Source organism: Fopius arisanus, unplaced genomic scaffold (genome assembly GCF_000806365.1).
Source record: "Fopius arisanus strain USDA-PBARC FA_bdor unplaced genomic scaffold, ASM80636v1 scaffold00006, whole genome shotgun sequence".
In the NCBI taxonomy this organism is placed as follows: Eukaryota; Metazoa; Arthropoda; class Insecta; order Hymenoptera; family Braconidae; genus Fopius; species Fopius arisanus.
This window is the reverse complement of record NW_011887745.1, coordinates 692,673-712,723: the sequence shown is the minus strand read 5'-3', so window position 1 is coordinate 712,723 and position 20,051 is coordinate 692,673. Positions and strand designations below refer to the sequence as shown.

The window sequence follows — 20,051 nt, the reverse complement described above, 5'->3', positions numbered from 1 at the left end:
CATTTATAAAACATTGACAATAAATAATAAAAGAAGTAAATCCTGAATTATTCATGGTAATCAATAGACCTTGAGTTTAACGAATTTAAACTACGCGTCGGGTATAATTGACGAGGTCTCTTCCCTATCGACAGGTGCCAAACGAAAATAGAATTAAACGAACCTCAAAGGTGTTTGCACTTTCAAAAGCCTCAAAATCATGAGCCCGCTATTCTCCAATGAATTGTTTATCAAATGAAAGCCGAAAGGGATCATGAATCTTCTCAGGAACTTGCAGAATATAAATACTCTGATAATCCTCGTCGCCATGGCATTGTCTGTGGTATTTATGATTCAAGTTAAAGATATTTACATGAAAAATCAAAAATACCACAGGTATTTGGGCTACAAGCAGTACGTGAGTATCTCAGAGCTACCCCTAAAATAATTAATTACTCCTCAAGAACTTGAGAGCTGATAATTATTTTCAAATCCTAGATAACCGAAATATCAGTGGGCCTCAATGAAGCTGAGAAAACGATAAACAAGTCATCCACTTATGTTCATCAGCTGAGTGAAGCTGTTATGCAGCACGATAAAGAGAACAGACTCAGGTCGACCTCTCCAAGAGTGACATTTCCACTTTAGTGAGAGTTATAGTGTAAGCACATGGATTAAGACTAAACGCTTGTATTTTTGATAAAACTGTTTTTGTAATTGAAGATGCTCTTCAGCAAGTGCTTGGGAATTATCTAACCGCTTCAGGCAGGCATTAACAATTGATGCGATTGTAAATTTTCAGTTGGTCGATCATTATTTTCAGTTACTAATTTTTTTATTAATGCTTGCAACTACTTTGAACAAATTCTTTGATATTGGGAGTGAAAGAAAATTGTTGAATGGTATTGAGAGGCATTTTTTTTTTATCAAAATTTTTCTTTACGGTTCATCAAAGATTTTATTTAAATCGGGTAGGTTTCCAGATGTTTGAAATTATGTTGTTGTAAACTTATGAGATTTTAAATTTTATTCTTAATTCTCAGACTGAATTGGGATGTCTATTATGGGTGGGAGATCCTTACAACAATTGAAAAATGGGAATTCTTTAAAGTTACGATGTTTTGTTCTTTTATCATTTGTTAGTAATCGAATGTGTATTGATTCTTTTTAATTTTACTAATGTAATTGAAATGAAAAAGTTGATGATTAAGAGTCTCAGACTCTACTTAGTGATGTGTACCAAATTGCAGGGATATTTTGGTATTCTTATGCCTCTTCGTATGCCTCCTGAGATGAGAGATGAAGAATGTTTATTTATTTGCTCATGAATAGCGGAATGAGTTTGTTATTATTTTTTTTTTCATTGAAGACAGAAATTTCTGCTGAGTACTTTTTGAAATTTCACTTAAATTTCGAGTGAAACCGCGAATATTTTCCATACTAACTTTGAATGTGTAAATAGTGTGAAAGTACGAAAACTCTTGATAAAACTATAATAGTTGTTGATAAATTAAATATCCAAGGGCATTCAGCTGCTTTAATATATAACAAAAAAAATCTCTTCTCAGGAAATGGAGTAAAAGTTTAAAAACTTCTCATAAAAATGACAAATAATATTGATAAATTGAGTATTCAAGGTCTATTTGATCCAAGTAAGAGCCTAAGGATGAATTTTTAATTCTCTACCAATTTAAAATTATAACAACAGAAAAAATTCTCACCACGACTCTGATATAAATATTTTTCTATCATCAATAATCTCGCCAAGAAAAAATGTGAATCCCATCCCCAACTAGGGCTACTTAATTGCAAAACTCTTAAGACTCGTACTATTTTGTATATAAAAAAAATATAATTTCATATCTACCAATAACCACTTACCTCAAAACTCTGTAGACATACACCTCAAATTATGTTTATCGCCTTGAGAGGGTTCAAGAACCCCATGTGGAGCGCAGACCCAAGGATCGTGTGTTTCCCACTGCCACTGGAGAAGCTTCTCCTTAAGCTCTGTGAACACCTTTTTAGCCGATGGTTTTCCCGCAAGATTTTTCACCTCCTCAGGGTCCATTTTAAGATCAAACAGCTCCCACTCAGGCCTGTGGTAATAACTCTGGAGATTCTTGTACCACCTGAGGGGCATATTCGAGCGACTCCTATTGAGGAGGTCTTGAAATGTTGGAGAGAGATAGAAATCCTGATCGATGGGGAAAGGCATTCCATAATTCAAATTATGAATCAATTTGTATCTCTTGGTGCGAGCAACCCTCATAGGATAATACATGGTGACCTCGTGGTGAGTCTGACTGGCAAAGATGACGTTGTTGTCATCAATGGGTTCGTCAATCAGAAGAGGCAGTAGTGATTTCCCTGTGAGATTTATCGAGTGCCTTTGGGGGATTTCGTTGGACTGTGAAAGCTCCTCGTTGATTCCAAACCAGTCAAAAAGTGTAGGGACGATATCGAGGAGGGAAGTCATGCTATACGTCACCTGATTCCTGCGTTTAGGGTGGAGAGGGGAGGAGATCATCAGGGGTTCTGCCATCCCAGGGTCGTAGAGGTTCGTTCTACCACTGGGAAAGGGTATCCCATTGTCCGAGGTGTACATGACAAGAGTGTTATTTTTCAATCCTGAAGTTTCGAGCTCCTTGAGGATCAGCCCGACCCCTTGGTCCAGGCGAGACATCGTGGTGTATTGAGCGGAGATATCTCTCCTCGCTTCCTCCGTGTCCTGGATGAAATAGGGTACCGTCACCTCGTCCCACTGATAATATATCGGAGTCCAGTCTGGAATTCGTCCCATTCCAGTGTCTCCATTACCAAATTTCTCGCAGAAGTTACCGTACTCTGGATTCGTGTGACCACATCTGTGGGGATCGTGGAAAGCTATGTAGAGGAAGAACTGCTGGTCCTTGGAGGCTGAGAGAAATTCTCGGGTCAAGAGCTTTATGTGCGTGATGTTCCTGCCTACTTGTAGGATTGAGCTATTTTCTTCTGTATGAGCGAAGTCGAAAGGATAGACTTCACTCGGACCCACATGCTTTTTACCGATTATCCCTGTTCGAATATTATTGTTTTTTAATATTTTTGGGAGACTCTGGACATCATCGAAGGACTGGAAATGATGAACACCTTGGTGGAGCCCGTACATTCCGTTTTGATGACTCGGAAGTCCGGTTAGAATAGAGGAACGACTCGGAGAACAACTGCTCACAGAAGTATAAGCATTATTAAAAATTAAGCTGTCCCTCGCCAGGGCATCTAAATTCGGTGTTTGACATATTTTATTCCTGTAAGATCCCATCTCGAACCCTCCATCATCCGCTGTAACAAAGACCATTAAATAATATAATCGACATTCAGCCCCTAGACATCAGGAAGATAATTAACAGGAGGTCACTCTACAAAAAAAAAAAAAGTACCCAGTATTAATATGGCATTTCTCCGTTCTCCATGTACTTTGGCCTGTCCCAGGAATGTGCAAATGATCAACAGCAAGAATGGTTTTAATTCCATTTCAAATCGACGTCGCATCCTTCGCATCTAAAATATTTCAGGACAAACCGGAATTAATTAAAAAAAAAAATGACATTTTGGGATTACAGTGAGATTTATTGGGACATGTCCTTTCACCAATGCCCCAGTTTTTGTCTTTAAAATCAATTTCCAACCTATCATTATTATTCTAATTCTCCAAGATATAATTAATTTCAATTAAAAAATGAAGAAGGAAATTTGTAAAATGGAGAAATGGTACAAATCGTTTCGGAGAGAACCAACGGTTCGTGACGTAATGATTCATTGACAAAATGTAATTGTTGGATATTTAGAAAGGATGCGGAAGGTTTGAAGTGGCAATAATTGGGGCATTGAGAGATACATTTATTGTAACCTTATGTAAGCCACGAAAAAGGCGCCACGTAATGTTTGAATCTCTTTGTAAATAAAGACACTTGCGCTGTGCTGTTCAATACATCTCCATTCTGCTGCTCCAATTGGACACGAACTTCAGTTGTTGTCACTTGCGGCCACTTGCTGCTACTTGCTGCCACTGCCACGTTAACTGCTTTCACTTCACACCAGAGGTTCAATCACTTTCCTCTTTCTTTATTTTTATCCCCTCATTTTATCCACCGTTCAATAGTTTTATTTGCATGATCAATCGATTCATGGAGTTATTTATTGATGTGAAGATTGACAGTCAGTGAAATTTTACAGGTTATCTGAACAACTGGAAGCTTGACCCCGTGGGTTTATTTCATTGTTTCGTCAATTATTATTATACTGTAATTATACTGAAATTGTGGCTGTCGTTGGGTTAAAAGGGGTTGCGCTGTTTTAAACCGCGAATTGGAGGATTTAATGAAGATTTTGAGGGAAAGGACCTGATGATGATGGAAATCAATGGGTTACGCCTTTCACGTGACTAGATTTTTTTATTCTGGAGAATCTCGTGAATTTAGTTTAAATTTTGTTATTGTTTGCTTTTTTTCGGGGGATAAACGTGGGGATTTGGTTGCTGATTTTGGTTTTTCGAGATGTGTATTTGGGGTGGGAATTTCTGGAGGAGGGAAACAGCTGGTTTGTGATATCTTTCATCTGAATTGTTTTGTGACACATGAAGTCTAGAAATAGATGAAATTGAATTACTCAGCTTTAGGTGAAGTTTGATATTTCAGAAGCAAACAGGTGTATCAGATCAAGTCGATTGCTTTTGGAGATCGGTTTTCGATGAAAAAGTCTCTGATTTCACAGAATATTGTGATTTAAGAGTCTTCGAAGTTTAAAAAGGGCTAGAAATATTTAGAGGATGACGGATTTTTGGAGAAGTTGAGATAATTACAGAGATATAAACAATTTCATGTAATAATTAATTTCAAATTGATCCCTTCACATGTTGCGTGATTACATCATCCATGATCTTTTCAATTTTTAATAATTACTAATAATTAAATTCTGATAATTGAGATAATTTGATATACTTCGATTGCAGATTAATAGAATAGGCTTGTGCAATGTCGGATGAGAAGATAGTATGTCTTTTTGATGTCGATGGAACTCTCACTAATCCACGGCAGGTGAATAAATTAATTATCATCGTCATTGTTACTGAATTAATTGTTTACATCTGTCTGTTTTTCAACAGAAAATTGAGGCACATGTGGAGCAATTTCTGCTGGAAACAGCGAAAAGGGAGAAGTTTGATATTGGGATAGTGAGTGGTTCTGATATCGTGAAAGTTAAGGAACAGCTCGGTGAGGATGTCATCTCGAAGTACAAGTATGTCTTCGCTGAGAATGGCTTGATTGCCTACGTCGATGAGAAACAGCTCCCAAGTGAGGTAACATAAACAATAAATACTCAACACAACTCTATTTAATTTATTTTGTGAATCAATTTGTTAGTCTTTACTACTTCATTACGGATTTTGGTCGAGGGGCTTTCGAAATATTATTTTCACCTTGATCAATTCATCAATTAATATAATAGAGCGGTTACTATTTAATCCTCAAATGTCCCGATTTTTTTAATTTCTACAGAATCTCATTGATATTTTCAAAAATAATACTGACGGGTTCCGTTGGCATTTTTGTTTGCAGTCTATTCTAACAGTGCTGGGAGAGGATTCTTATCAAGAATTGGTGAACTTCTGCTTGAAGTACATTTCCGAATTGCGTCTGCCCTTCAAACGAGGAACTTTTATTGAACTTCGCACTGGAATGGTGAATGTCTCGCCTGTTGGTAGAAATAGCACAATAGCTGAGAGATATCAGTTTGCAGAGTACGACAAGGAGAATCACATTCGCGAGAAGTTCATTCAGGCATTGAAGAAGGAATTTCCTGATCTTGGATTGACATTTGCAATAGGTGAACTATTTTTTAAAATATGAAATCTCTTTGGTCTTGTGAAAAGGGTTTAACTCGTGGAAATTAATCAATTTAATCAATTCATTCAATTTCAGGGGGACAAATATCAATTGACATATTTCCACACGGTTGGGACAAGACCTATTGCCTGCGTCACATCGACGATTGCGACAAGATCCACTTTTTCGGTGACAGATGTTATGAAGGAGGAAATGACTATCAAATTTATCAAAGTGACTTGACTGTGGGCCACCGTGTAACTACACCTTCAGACACAATTGAACAGATGAAAATATTACTCGAAGTTCGCAAAGAAATGAGAAACAAGGACGGATCACTGCAACGTTAATTGCCAAACTAAAATCACAAAATTAGTCATTCCAAAAATTTATCAGACTTTGCACCTCCTCGGTTTATTTTCATCATTACCTGCAGAGCCGAAAAGAAAAGATATAATTGTGAAATATTGAGATGAATATTGTATTGTATGTTGATATATTACGGAATATACACAGAATTTAACTTGACATTATCACAGTGAGCCTAGAGTAATTATTCATTATTCCACTACATGCCACGATATATTGGCACACGTTTTGCGGTGAATGCTGCCAGCCCTTCTAGTCTGTCCTTGGTTTTAAGTATCTTTGAGTAACATTCTTTCTCTATCTCGAATCCTTGGTCGATTTGCACTTCGATTCCTTTCGTGATCGCTACCTTTGCCATCCTGATGTATACAAAATCAATATATTAAAAAGCTATTTTTAAAAAATACATCTTTTTACACACTAGAAACTAATCGCTAAGCAAATTGTTAGGAAGATCATCACGAGGTTTTTCAACGGGTTTATTCTACCTTGCGGTATCATAAATTATGATTTTTAAAGCTGATCATGAGATGTTTCTCGTGTTTTACAGTAGTGATATTGTAATTGACGTTTCTGCGTGCGTCAAACGAGATTTTCACCAATTCAACATTACAAAGTCCAAATTTTTTATCTAAAAAAGACATTCTCAGGAAAAATAAATCTCTACATCTCAGATGATGCCGAGTGGACAATAATAATAATTTATGTGTACATTTAAAATTCTAATCATAACAGAGAGGAGTTACTGAATGCTAGAATATATCGAAATGATTGTTAGATTAATCAAGTTGATTGCCGCCTTCAACCAAATGGATTTATTAATAATAAATAATCCATTCTGCCAGTGCGGCATCCGGAACTCACGTGCAAATCTTATCGTTTATTTTACCAGTGCAAACAATCCGCGAACAACGATTTTTCTAGAACCATCCGATGAATGAATTACCATCAATTATTATAAAGCCACGATTGCCTGTGTAACCACATGGAGAGAAATATTCAATAAAAATGACATCTTCTCCGTAATTCCGTATGAAGTGGTAGACTAGGATGATTTCAGTTTTTTCGAAGTGGAGGAAGTGGAGCAATATTTTTGTGAGTAGATTTTTTATTGAATAATGAAAATTAGAAATTAAATGGCTGAGAAAAAAATTACTTTCACCAATTAAATTCATTGATTATAAGAAAATTCAAACAATTCTCGACATTTCCCAAATGAATGGAATTGTTCGAAGTAAAATAATTTGAAAGTATTTATTTTCTCGTCGGAGGCTTTAAATTCTTTTTTCATGATCATAATGAGTTCATAAAATATTTATATGAATCAACTCACTTGACTCCAACAGGTCCATTAGGAAGGATTTCCCGAGCGATTTCCAAGGCTGCCTGATATGCCGCATCTCCTCCTCTATTTTGAGGTACAGCTCTGTTGACGAGTCCAATGTCCTCCGCCTCATCTCCATCGAGAATTTTCGCAGCGAAGATCATCTCCTTGGCTTTGGCAGTGCCCACAATCCTGGGAAGTCTCTGAGTACCCCCAGCCCCAGGTATAATAGCAAGTTTCGTCTCAACGAGTCCCATTTTCGCTTCAGAAGCACTAGTCCTGATATCCGCAGCGAGAGCCATCTCCAGACCGCCTCCAAGTGCAGCCCCATCGATCGCCGCAATCGATGGTATCGGTATCGTTTCAATTTCACTCATCAAATTCCTGAGGGAATTGACAAACTCTCCAACTTCCAATTCACTCATCTGTCCTCGCTCCTTCAGATCGGCTCCGGCGCAGAAAATCTTGGGTACGAGACTCCGCAGGATCAGAACCCTGACCTTCTCATCGTCTCGTATCTTGTGGAGAGATTGTGATAACAGACTCACGAGATTTCGCCCGAAGGAATTCCGAGCCGCTGGCCGATTAAGAGCTAGTACTGCTATTCCATTGTCTTTACCATCTAGATAATTAATTGTCACTTCCTTGGATGGATCATCGAGTTTATCCAGGTGGGATGGATCGACTTTGGTGGAGACTCTGGATACCCTTGAGCTCATCATCTTCCCGCAGATTAATCTGCACGTTCTCCTTTTTATCAGTGGCACAATCATCCTTCACAGGGATATCGTACTAACTCTGGCAGCACTTAAATCACTGTACCTTCAGATTAATAGCATTTAATGATGAATTCTGTAATTGCTGCAGGAGGTGTTACGGCTGGTGTTTACGTAAAGTGTTGGATCAACACTGGCTTCATGTAAAAGTGCTGAGTTATCCCGGTCTCTTGTGGTGTGAGTAAATTGAGGAGGGGATATTCGGAATGATTAAATCTTAAGTTTGAAAAAATGTCTTATGTGCAGTGATAATGCGCGGGGCTTTGCGGTTTTACGATTGCCTCGATTTTGATTGGGTGATGCGAGAATTCAAATTGTCTGGGTTTTAATGAAATAGATAAGGAGTAGACGCGATACGCAATTGCCACGTATTGATGAGTAAATTTACTGGAAAATAATTGCAGTCATGAGCCAACATTTTTAAATTATCGTGATGATTGACGTTAGCAGCCGTTGGTAGTGGAGGGAAATTTGAATTCGAAAGTGATCAATATTTTTGTCAATTTTATGTAATCGGGCGATAATCACTGTCTTATTATTTATTTTCTACGATTATAATGAAAATTATAATTGTTATAAAAAATATTCGATAAAAAAATTATGGAACATACCGTTTTTTATATTTCTGACGTCAAATGATTGGGGGAAATTTGCATTGCAAATTTGCATTCATTATCTTCTCCTCCCGTCTTTCTCAATAAAATCCCGGCAATCCGTTATTTTTTAACTTTCTTTGAGTTGTTATCGGTCGTGTTGACACAGTGAAATTATTCTCTCGCGTCATTTTCTCGTCAGAAAATATTTGCACACCGTCGAGAACAATAATGTCACCTTAATTGACAACGGTATTTACTCAACAGATGAATTGTAAAAATATTTTATTTTCTCAATCACTATTTACAGTCATTTAAGTACAGCTGTTCATCTACGGATGAATAACTTCATCAATAAATACTCATGGATAAATATAAATGAATAAATTAATGGCAAATTAATGTCTAATTGGAGATCTAGGCGGTGATTGCGGGTGGTGGTCGAAGCATTGATCTAGTTGCTGATGAGAGTTTTTGGGAGACCAAGTGGGCAATATGAGATGATCTTCGCCACACGAATTCACGGGTTCTGTCGTGATCATCTGGGCTGTCCACTCGTACCTGAATAAAATAATGTCATGAGGTTGTCCTCAATAGGTTCAAGAGAGAAAGTACTGGAATTTTGGGTACCTGTTTGGGCTGGGAGACGCGAATTGAATGGAGTGTGGCTGCTCCACCGTGCAGCACTCGCAGACTCAATTTTCCTGACATTTCAGCAGTTGTGGCTGTTGCATTTCGAAGTTCCTTCTTAGCTGCTTTACCAAATTCCTTCTCTACTTGAAGAACCAGGGGTCCCAGGTTGAATTTCGTTTTTATTGTTGTATGATCGCTCATCATGTTCACAGATACATCACCAGAACGCTTCAAGGATGAGAGACCGTACAGAGTTGCTTTCGTTTTGGATTTTGATTTTGGCTTCGTTTGTTTCAACTGGGGACAATAACAATTAACACTGACAATATTAATATTATTATTCAATATTACTATTAATCGAGATCCTCATGAATTCAATTGGGACTTTAACAGAATTTACAGAACTATATCAGCCAAAAATTCTAAAGAACTTGAAAATCCTGAAGTGCTCAATTTCTATTCCGTGTTTCGATAAATTTCTTTATGATGTCTCGTAAACGTAATGTCAGCGCGATATCATCATAAACTTTTATAACTTCATCCTAAAGAGTGATTTCTGTAATTTACTGAAATTGCCGTTTGAGGAGTTAGAACGGAAGCAAAACTCTTTGTAAAAATTCTACAGGCTTCCCAAGACGTACAGACAATCATCAAAGTCATCACCGTAAAACTTTCCAAGCTTTCAATCCTCTGCCATAAACCGGGAATGGGTTTATCTTCTCGAAAATATAGAGTTAAAAAACTAAAAAGCGAGAAGTTCATAAATTTCTGAAGAATTCATGATGTCCATCATCATCTTTATCATCATGAATTGCATGAAAAGAGAGAATCAACCCCACCACCGCGATCACCACAATTTAACGATTCTTTCCAGTCCACTTGAGAGGATAATGAATTCTCTGGTCTAATAGTCAAACTTACCTTATTCTTGGTAGATCCTTTGTTGGATGTTTTTTTTTTGCTCTTGGTGACAGTTTTCCTCGGTCTGGTATCTTTAGTGATCACTCCAGTTGCTCGACTACCTGTTGAATCCTCAGTAGATGCATCAGCTTGGATACTTGCTTCTGTCGACTGGTTTTCCAGGTTTGATGTGGTCGTTGCTTCCTGAAAATATTTTCCCAACACTTCAATTAACTGCACGAACAAATATCCAAGGCGAATCATCAAAAATAACGAATGCACTGAGAAAAAAAAATGTCACCCAACGCTAGAGTAATAATTATAACAAGACTCACCTTGGAATTAGCATCCCTACTGGTGATCTTGGACTTGTTCTTATTCTTCTTCTTGGATTTGGTCTTATTGGTCTTGGAGCTGGACCTGGTGAGTTTAACAGTAACCGGATCGTAGTTGGTCCTGAGAATTTTGTTGATCCTCGCAAGAATATTATCGACAAATCTATTATACTTGGCGACATAAATGGCAGATACATCGGATGCCGTCTCTCCGTCCATGGCACCTATTTAAAAACAATCATTATCACCCTCGGTGAATATCAATTTAAACCGATGAACCAGATGAACCCGAGTGAGTTAATAAACCGGGGGAGATTCCATGTCCTTGTCCGCATTTTTCGTGAGGTCATTCGTTCAAATCCACGACCTCCTTTCGCCCTTGGAAGAAAGTCGGATGGAGCCAATGGGTGAAGTACTGGAAGGGATGGGGCATCATCGAGGAGAGGGAAAAAAAGGTGAACGAGGAAAAAGGAAGAGGGAACCTACTTTACGTACTGCTACTGACCGGACAGTATTTAACGCGTGGAATCTACTGACCAAACTGGTACCCAGATGTGGGTCATTGGCCCCATCTCCAACCATTCCAGCTAAAAATCTCACTCAGCTAGTTCGCCGATACTTCCCAGAATTTATTTATTTATCATCGATTATAATAAATTTATTATTCAGAACTTCCCGACGAATATTATTAGTCTGTCGACAATTGCAAGTCAAATTGACGTTTAATAAATTGTTGTTGATTTTAGATGGCATGTGGCGATTGTTTTCTGGGTCATGATGAATATCGAGGACAGAGACCAGATGGCGATTTTAAAAAAATCGTTTTGGTTTTTTGAGAATACGTCCTGGCCACGACAAGATGAAATATCAATAATTTTGATTTGGAAAGTAACAATCGATTTCACGTTATTGATTGTGAATGTATAAAATCGAGAAGAGATTTTCAAAAGAATTGTGATCTAGCTATTTTTATCACCCGCGACACGATGATGTTATCTGATTTTTGGGCTGATTTCACTGACTCCTGGAGAATTTAAATCAGACGTCAAGTGGCACGCGACATGATTTCGTGACTGCAATTGCTTTCAAATGACTTCAGACTTGGAATCAATTATTTCAGTGGAAGTAATTGCAATCATGATAACCAGAGACGAACACTTCTATCAGCTTATCACGCGATAAGATTTCAACGAGCGTTTCATTTTTTTTTGTTAACATCAATTTTCACTGATTTCCAGGAAGAGTAAATAACAGTCTTCAAATAGCACGCGACATGATTTCGTGACTGCGATTGCCGTCGAGTGATTCTGCAAACCCGAGATCAATTACTCCAGTAGAACTTATTGAAATACAGACAGAAATCACGTGAGTGAAATAATCTCGACGAGTCATTCATTTCGGATTGATTTGATCACCTCAACAAACGGGTGCTTAATAAATACATTGTCAATTCATTTGTAAATCAATTAAATTTCAAGTACACAGAGAAAGAATTCGAATTTAATTGCAAACGTTTGAAATTTAAATTGCCGAAAAAATAACTTTACCCAAAGAAATTTGTTAACAACAATAAAATGCAAATATTCCTCAACATTTACTGGCGCCAAACAAACGAATTCGTTCAAAATAAACAAATAATCTATTATGTAGATTTAACGAAAAAATATATATTTTTATATATATCATACCGCGACGAGAAATTCTGACCAAGAGATTAAATGACCCGGGAAGAAGTCGAGAATTAACCTGACAGATGATTAAGCACTTTTTGTGAAACAGGGAGGTGCCGGAATCAGAGGCAAGATTTCCCTGGGTTTCTTACTGGGTCAGGGTCAGCCTGTTCTACACTCCGGGTCACTGACCTCAATTTTGTTTTGTATAAAAAAAAAAGAGAGATACAACATTTTTGACGACAAAGTCCGCCCCGGTGAAAGCTTATTTAATATTCCCAGGAGTTTCACCCCCTCCCCGCGTTCCTCTAATGATAATGACTTTTAAAAAAATGAAAGAATGGAGTCAACCACGCCCAATCGATTACTTTCTTCCTGATTTTTCTTTTCTTTTCGTTCCAAATATCGCATTAACAAACAAAACAGACACCAGAAAATGATATTCTCCTGATAAAAACTAGACTCTAGAGCTTCCCCCAGCCACAAGTTCATCATTTATATTTAAATATTATTGCTCATCTGCGAAATGGATAAATAAAGAATAAATGTCAATAGTGGACGTAAGTTTGGTTGACCGAATGAAAATAATAGCAAAATAATTGATAAAATAGCGATAATAAAACGTTAATGAAGGGAACGTCTTCGATGGGACCGGGGACTTATCGTTTATGTGTTCTTCTCCTTTTATAGAAAGCAATTATTTGAAGCAACTACGATTATTTTGTTACAACTACAAGGAGCTTAGATAGTAATGAAAGATGGGAATGTTGGAATAGTGATGATAGTCAATGAATGGTTGTTTCATTATCTCATTTGAGTCGAGTAAGGTTCTGTCCAGTTACGGATTGTTACAGTCTACTGTCACCCGGATATTTGTGCACTAGGTACTACTGAATAGATGAGCGAATGTATAAAAATAAGAGATTAAATAAATAAATACGTTAAAATGCATTTGGCTTTCGGCGCGTCACGTTTGGGCCAGAATTAATAATTAATAAATAATAATGACTGATGGATGAATTAACTGTAACACCGAGTCTCTGGACAACGAACCCCAACTCGATTCCAATGAGAATCAATAACAATCAATAACAATCAATAACAATCAAAAACACAATTTTGTAAAAATCATAAATTATCTATATTTTTTCGTTCTTTTTTTTTTCACCATTACTCTCTCTCGTGATTAATCCGAATTGAACATTGATTTCTCTGTACACTATTTAACAGATTAAAATACAATACTTGATGTTTTCTCATTATTTTAATCGTATGAAATTCATGTAGAATGTTTTTATTTTTTCGTAAGGCAGAGGTTATGATTTTCCCCTCGTAAACTTGCACTCGCTAATTGCACTCGCTTATTTATACAATAATTTTAATTATTCAACATTATTGACCGAATAATCGAGAATTCCTTCCGGGAGTGGTCAAGGTACCGTTTCACGAGGAGAAAATACGTGACGTCACCAAAGCATTTGGCATTTTAACGCAAAAAACATTCCATCCACCACCCGGACACTGAAGAATGTCCGAAGAGAGTTCGTACTAATTTTTGAAAAATATATATATATGTCTCCACATTAAATTAATCAAATCAATGCGTTAACGTTGCTTTCGAGCTGCAAGACAAATAAACTCATCACCCGAGGGTATTAAAATGCCACTGAGGATTCAAATAACTCCAAACACAACATAAGCACGCTCGGATTAATCAGACCGACTAATAAATACATAAATAAATAATAAATAGATGAGATAGATGCGAGAAATGGAGAAAGGGTGTAATCTTTCATTTTCTCAATGACACTGTTAAAAATTTTCTTGAAACTTTCGTGACAATGTCATTTGAATTTCAAACTACACGAGCTTCAATTCAATTTCAATTAATAATATTCACTAAATTCCTCATTCCCCTCAAAAATCCAAGAAAATTGGGGTTTTCATGTTGAACGATCATCGAATCACCAACGAAATCTTGAATTTCCAGTAATCACTTGACATCCAAAAAATCAACTGATTCAACAAACAATTCTCCATAAATTTTCCGTCACTGTATCAGTATTTTTAATTTAAAAATCACCCTCGAAACTTCAAGCGTAATTTTCAAACAGAGGACATTCATTACGAAAACAAAAATGAAAAAGATAAAATGTCAACGACATTTGTCAGGACACTCCTCCTCGACAGTACAAAAAATCGCTCGAGGGATTTTTCGGAATATTTCAGGGATGAAGAGGACCACGTCAGTTATCTTTTTTTCGTTAAAAAAAAAATGGATATTGGCAGGAAAGGGGGAGAAGTAAAAAGCCTATTTGGGTGTAACGATTTTTTTGACACTTTTTTTACCACGCGCGTGCTTACGCGAGCGTATGTTAGTGTGTTTCTTTGTCTTGCCCTTGAACTCACGTGCACGCCGTGCATCAGCAATGTCGACAATATCATCGAGCTCGTCCGTCTCCTCATCGCCATCCTCCTCATCATCATCCTCCTCACTGTCATCGTCCTCAGTAATATCTAACCCAAGGTCATCGTCATCATCGTCATCATCGTCATCGTCGTCCTCGTCACTGTCAACAGTTTGTGATGGCGTTGATATGGCTTGCTGATTGACGACAACAGGATTACCAACTGTATCACCACCATCGAGGCTTGATACAGCCTGACCTTCTGGTGCAACATCCTCCTCCTCGTATGAACCAGTTGATTCATTGACATCAGCAATCTCTGGGCCATGGGCCGCCTCCTCGGCATTCAAATCGGACTGAACACTTACAGGTAAAGCTGTTGCCTGAGTTTGAATTGGACTTGCTGGTTGAACTGGCTCGACCACCGAGGGTGTCTCATCATCATCGTCGTCGTCATCCTCGCCTGTTGACATTCAACCGGTCTACTTAATTCTTTTTCATTATCGTCAAGTATCTTTATTACAGATTATTACGGATTATTATGGATTATTATGGATTATTATGAAAGAGGAATGCAGGAAGGTGGATAATATCCTTGGATAATATCCAATGGGGAACGACCAGCCGCACAACTCCCACCAGCATCATCATCTTCTATAAGGTATGTGGGTCATTCAAGTGGGACAAGTCGAATTATGGTACCAACTCCACAGCCGCACGAATTATGTTAAATACGTGTGCTGAGTTTAACTTGGAGAGCTTGCAATACCGTTACATCGTGCGTTAGTACGCATACACGAGTCGATAACGGTGGTTTACCATTTAAGTATTCACATATTTACCCCCGAGAATGTCCTCGATGAAACGCTCCAGGTAATCGTCGTCGTCGTCATCATCCTCGGTATCATCGTCCTCGGTCTCGTCGTCGTCGTCGTCGTCGTCGTAATCAGCTACACCTAAAAATCAATTTCTCGTCATAAGAATCACAAAAACTCATCAATACTCATGACTCGTTTCATCAAACATCTGCCGGGAGGATTCAGGATTATTCAGGATTATTCAGGGATTTACCTGTGATGTCGACGAGATCGTCGTCATCGTCGTCGTCGTCGTCATCGTCATCACCAGCTGCTGGTGCTCCAGGTGATGCTTGTCTGGGGGCAATCACGTCCGTCTTAACTTCCGATTTTTTATCAGGCACTGGTGATGCCTCTGATACAATCGCCAAATATCCTATCGCCAGGAACAATATCACTGCCACTGTCTTCATGGCTCTCTGAAATATACGTAAAAAGAAAACCGTTGAAGCTTCACAGGAGGACACAGATTTTTAGTAATCACTGTTGTTTGATGAACCGAGCAATCAACTGCACTGAAACTCACCTTGTCGTTTGATTATCAGTAATGAATGAGTCAATTGATGGGTGATAAACGACAAGGCTCGAGAAACGGACTCAACAAGAAGGATGAGACCTTCCTGGCGCGAGGTCACAGTGAGAAACGGCGAACAGCGGTGCCGACTTGCTCTTATATCCACTGGCTAGCCCCATCCATCCACTCCATTCCACCCATTCTACAACCCATCACAGCCCATCACAGCCCATCACATCCTCAAACCCCCCACGATCCGTTGACCGCTCAAACCACTGCCTCCTCTGACTCGCTTGTACTTCCTTCATTTGGAAACCCCTCGCACACCTCTTCATCAAATCATCGATAACTCTTTTCTATTCCAGACTATTCACATACTCTTTCGATTCAGACTTTTCCTCTGTTATTCACACATTGATTCTATCATTCGTTTTTACTTTTTAGACTGATAGGAAATCTCAGGCCTCGTCGAGCATCTGGAGATCCCTGGAGACGAGAGGTGTTTATGGAAAAATATCGGAGTCATGCAGCTGTAATTATGGGTTGAAGTTCCGGATGGGTGAGCTCTCGATTTTTTAGGCATCCCCGTGCTCTCGCACTGTTAGGAAAAGTATAATTCTGATGGTTGATTAATGCTGGGAGATTTTTTGAGTAATTTTTCTGGAGAACTCCTGGGGATTGCTGGAAGTCTTGATTGAGAGTTTTATCGGTTTTGCGTTGAGGATAGGGTTTGGTGGAATTTATTATTCGTGTGGAAATTTGTGATTCAGTTATTGAGGAGTTGAATTTTAAATTTCATTATGGAAATCGGGGATCCAATTTGGTGGAATTTTTAATGGCGATGAGTTGGAAAAATAATGACCTGAATTTTCACTACTTTCACTAATTTTCGTTGTCGTGCTGACCTCGAAATTAGGATTTCAGTGAAAATTTCGGAGGTGAATTTTTTTTTCACTGGATTATTTGAAGTTTCATTGATGGAAAATAGAATGTTCAGTTTCATATTGTCGAGGCTTTATTAATGGGCCTTGTTAGCGATTTTGGATGATGATTTCAATGTTTCGGTGAAAATGATATTGAGCCGATGGGACTACATCGTGATAGTCTAACTGTAAATTCGAGTTTGAGAATTGAATAATTTTAGATTTCGAGGCAAAGACAAATTCCGAAGGACCTTGAAGATGAACTTCCTCCTCTGGAATCCTGTTTATACGATCAAGTCATTTCTTCGTTCTGTAATTGACCTACTTTGGGACCTAGTGTTCGGTCTTTTAGGCAGGTCAGAATTTAGAGTTGGGTATTTTTAATGACATTCAAGTACCTCGACAGTTTAATCCACGGATTCTCTATTTTCCGATCACCAAAAATATCAATAAAATCGTCGTAAATAAATTAATACACAGATATTTGACTTATCCGAATTCCATTTTGCAATTAATTCCCTAGATTTCTAAACATTTGGTTGTGATTAATAACTGATTTTAGTCATTGGGAAATTCGAAAGGGAATATCTGTTTCAATTTCGATAAATGCAGTTTATAAACAATTGGAGAATTAATTATTTTTATTTTTAGAGTATACAAATGTTCTCCGAAAAGTAACTTTCTAATTTTCAGCCTATTCTAAGAATTTTTCTAACGGTCAAAAACGGAAGATTGAGTTTAAGAGTTTGATCATGAAATTATTGCAAAATTTTAGATTGGAACTCTGGATTACGACCAAATTCATAGCGATTTCGAAAAAATTATATTTAACATAAAAAATTGATTGCTAATTTGTTAATATAAATTATCAGCACCTACCCAGAAGTCCATCCTGCCCTTTTCCAACATAAATTTCCAATTTAATATCTAATACTCTAGATAATTCCTCAAGAATTCAATAAAAATTTATAAATTAAAAAATCTGTATAAAATCGTTTTATAAAAAAATCTGGATCTATGACAATCCAATTTCGTTATAGTAATTCCTAGTTACATTTATAATAATTATCACAGGTTGAGAGCATCCGATAGGGGTTGTTCTCGTAGTTGAGTATCCGAAAATGATTGACATAATTTCGTTCCCAGGAGAAATTTTACTCCAGTCCCCAAACGGGTGTGTACGATAAAAATAGTGTTGTTGTGTGCATGATGTAGAGGAGCGATGGCATGCCAATGGTCTCGGTGTTTTGAGGCTCTGGTCTCAGCTTCATCGAGAACGGTTTGAGTATATAGCGTATATAGGATTTGGTGTCAGTATGCGAGGCTTGAAGGAAGTAGTCCGTCGTACGGGCTGTGTACGGCACGCCGATGGGAATTACTAATCAACATGTACGGATGTACAAGTTGGATTGTTGACCATCCGAAGACACGACCTTCCTTTTGCGTGTTATATTCACCACCTGTTGGAATCTCACTTCAATGACTTTTTCATTCTCCAGCCGGACATGAGGGATCCGCCAGGGCACACCTTCATCATCTTCGAAGGACCAATTGGACACGACTCCTTCAGGGCGAATGACTGTTGCTTATTTATTGATATTATAATATATTATATTATATCTCTGTCATTTTTACTCCTCTGTTAATTTCTGTATTGATATTTTTTTTTATATTTTAAACAATTAATTTCTTACAGTCGATGAATCTAGAGTATTTTTAATAATTTACATTTTTGGTAATATAAAACAAAATATATTATAAATCAGCAGTGATTAATAAAACGATTACGAGAAACCGTTTTTATGTACAAAAAGTGGTGGTTTTTCATTCTTTCATATCATATTCTTGAAGAAATAAAATAAAAATTACTGCGAGATGATAGTAATTAATTATCGACACTCTCGCCCTCGCGTCCTGCCTTACTCACAGGTGCGACCAAAGACGATTGACCGTATTGACTATGGGATTGACTAAAATAGAGGCTCAGATCTGGGGGTTTGAGTGACCCCAGCGGCATCGTAGTACTGCTCCCCAAGAGAGGGAGGGCGCCACACGCAATGCTGGGATGTTGTTTTTTTATTAACCAAGATTTTATTGCAAGGCTGGGCTGTCCATGAAGTCGACGGATGAATTTTATTTTCTGCGGTATGAATGCTTTTTGTTTTTTATTTGTTTAACTGAGATTTAGCCGACTGTAGAACGAGTGGAAGGGGGAAGCCACATCTTGTGGAATTTCAAATGCAAAAAATTATTCAATATATTGAAGATATACTACTAATGAAAACTTATTTTTATAATGAGCGCGTTGTCTACTCGGTAGCGTGCTTGGCTAGCACGCCGACGGCTGGGGTACGATCCCGCCAACACGCATTTTTTTTTAATAATTCCTATTTTTTTTTTGTAAATGGCTAATTAAAGGAAATCGTTTAAAAACTGAATACCTCCTCGACGTTCATGTTCCCCTGATACTTTCCTATATCCTATATAATCCTATATAATAAAAGAGATGGGCCACTAATCGAACATGGCAGATCTCGAGGGGATAATCGATAATTTTTCATTCCATTCGATAATCGAAGGGGACCCCTGATCTGACATGTGATGAGAATAACATCAACAACGCGGCCGCAGCGGCGCTAGTGCTGGAAAACATGAAAGTGCATATTTCGGGCTCCAGTAGAGTTCAAATGACGGGGAATCGCTTTCCAGGCGGGGGTGAAGAGTCTAGGGGGGGCCCAAATTTCAAGGATTTCGCTCTGGGACCCATAGGAGCCGAGATATTTGCATTTTTCGGTTTGGAAGGCTTGAAAAAAAAAAAGTTCATCTTTTGGGCTCCAGTAGGGTTTAAACGACGGGGAATCGCTTTCCAGGCGGGGGTGAAGAGTCTAGGGGGGGCCCAAATT

General features: G+C 37.9%; 4 protein-coding genes across 9 annotated transcripts in view; 1 reads left to right on the top strand and 3 right to left on the bottom strand.

Moving 5' to 3' along the window:
- The window catches only part of Sgsh (N-sulfoglucosamine sulfohydrolase), a 19,285-nt gene extending 15,266 nt beyond the window's left edge, over positions 1-4,019 (bottom strand). The window contains exons 1-3 of one of the 2 annotated variants that reach the window (XM_011316171.1): positions 3,937-4,019; positions 3,402-3,522; positions 1,861-3,303 (exon numbers count right to left, since the gene is read on the bottom strand). In XM_011316171.1, coding sequence (XP_011314473.1) covers positions 1,862-3,303; positions 3,402-3,522 — 1,563 coding nt within the window. In that variant the 5' untranslated portion in view covers positions 3,937-4,019 and the 3' untranslated portion in view covers position 1,861. Of the gene's footprint in view, positions 1-1,860; positions 3,304-3,401; positions 3,523-3,871 lie in introns of both variants that reach the window. The other variant, XM_011316169.1, reaches the window with a different exon arrangement.
- Pmm2 (phosphomannomutase) lies at positions 131-6,374 on the top strand. Of its 5 annotated transcripts, XM_011316174.1 has the most exons (6): positions 131-397; positions 478-640; positions 4,973-5,057; positions 5,126-5,320; positions 5,580-5,847; positions 5,943-6,374. In XM_011316174.1, exons 3-6 carry the CDS (start codon positions 4,995-4,997, stop codon positions 6,194-6,196), a joined length of 780 nt encoding a protein of 259 aa, XP_011314476.1. In that variant the 5' UTR covers positions 131-397; positions 478-640; positions 4,973-4,994; the 3' UTR covers positions 6,197-6,374. The 5 variants fall into 5 exon arrangements, with proteins under 5 accessions (XP_011314476.1, XP_011314474.1, XP_011314475.1 ...); XM_011316172.1 differs by lacking the exons at positions 131-397; positions 478-640 and adding an exon at positions 3,980-4,064; XM_011316173.1 differs by lacking the exons at positions 131-397; positions 478-640 and adding an exon at positions 4,071-4,226.
- Positions 6,326-8,683, bottom strand: LOC105273630 (methylglutaconyl-CoA hydratase, mitochondrial). The gene is made up of 2 exons (XM_011316177.1): positions 7,549-8,683; positions 6,326-6,574 (listed from the first exon to the last, which is right to left on the bottom strand). Exons 1-2 carry the CDS (start codon positions 8,310-8,312, stop codon positions 6,415-6,417), a joined length of 924 nt encoding a protein of 307 aa, XP_011314479.1. The 5' UTR covers positions 8,313-8,683; the 3' UTR covers positions 6,326-6,414.
- Positions 8,684-9,176: 493 nt separating this feature from the next.
- Positions 9,177-16,371, bottom strand: ect (ectodermal). The gene is made up of 8 exons (XM_011316167.1): positions 16,238-16,371; positions 15,926-16,130; positions 15,697-15,810; positions 14,856-15,317; positions 10,777-11,000; positions 10,463-10,645; positions 9,539-9,838; positions 9,177-9,469 (listed from the first exon to the last, which is right to left on the bottom strand). The coding sequence occupies exons 2-8, from the start codon at positions 16,122-16,124 to the stop codon at positions 9,326-9,328; spliced, it is 1,626 nt and encodes a 541-aa protein (XP_011314469.1). The 5' UTR covers positions 16,125-16,130; positions 16,238-16,371; the 3' UTR covers positions 9,177-9,325.
- Positions 16,372-20,051: the final 3,680 nt, after the last annotated feature.

Bases quoted from the DNA above. Each gene is read 5' to 3' on its own strand.
- ect (XM_011316167.1), bottom strand. From the start codon at position 16,124: ATGAAGACAGTGGCAGTGATATTGTTCCTGGCGATAGGATATTTGGCG. The intron at 15,318-15,696 runs GTAAATATGTGA...GAATGTCAACAG, and splicing joins CATCGAGGACATTCTCGGGG to GCGAGGATGACGACGACGAT. The intron at 9,839-10,462 runs GTAAGTTTGACT...TATTGTCCCCAG, and splicing joins AAGGATCTACCAAGAATAAG to TTGAAACAAACGAAGCCAAA.
- LOC105273630 (XM_011316177.1), bottom strand. From the start codon at position 8,312: ATGATTGTGCCACTGATAAAAAGGAGAACGTGCAGATTAATCTGCGGG. The intron at 6,575-7,548 runs GTGAGTTGATTC...TGTATACATCAG, and splicing joins AATGGACCTGTTGGAGTCAA to GATGGCAAAGGTAGCGATCA.
- Pmm2 (XM_011316174.1), top strand. From the start codon at position 4,995: ATGTCGGATGAGAAGATAGTATGTCTTTTTGATGTCGATGGAACTCTC. The intron at 5,321-5,579 runs GTAACATAAACA...TTTTGTTTGCAG, and splicing joins AGAAACAGCTCCCAAGTGAG to TCTATTCTAACAGTGCTGGG. The intron at 5,848-5,942 runs GTGAACTATTTT...ATTCAATTTCAG, and splicing joins TGGATTGACATTTGCAATAG to GGGGACAAATATCAATTGAC.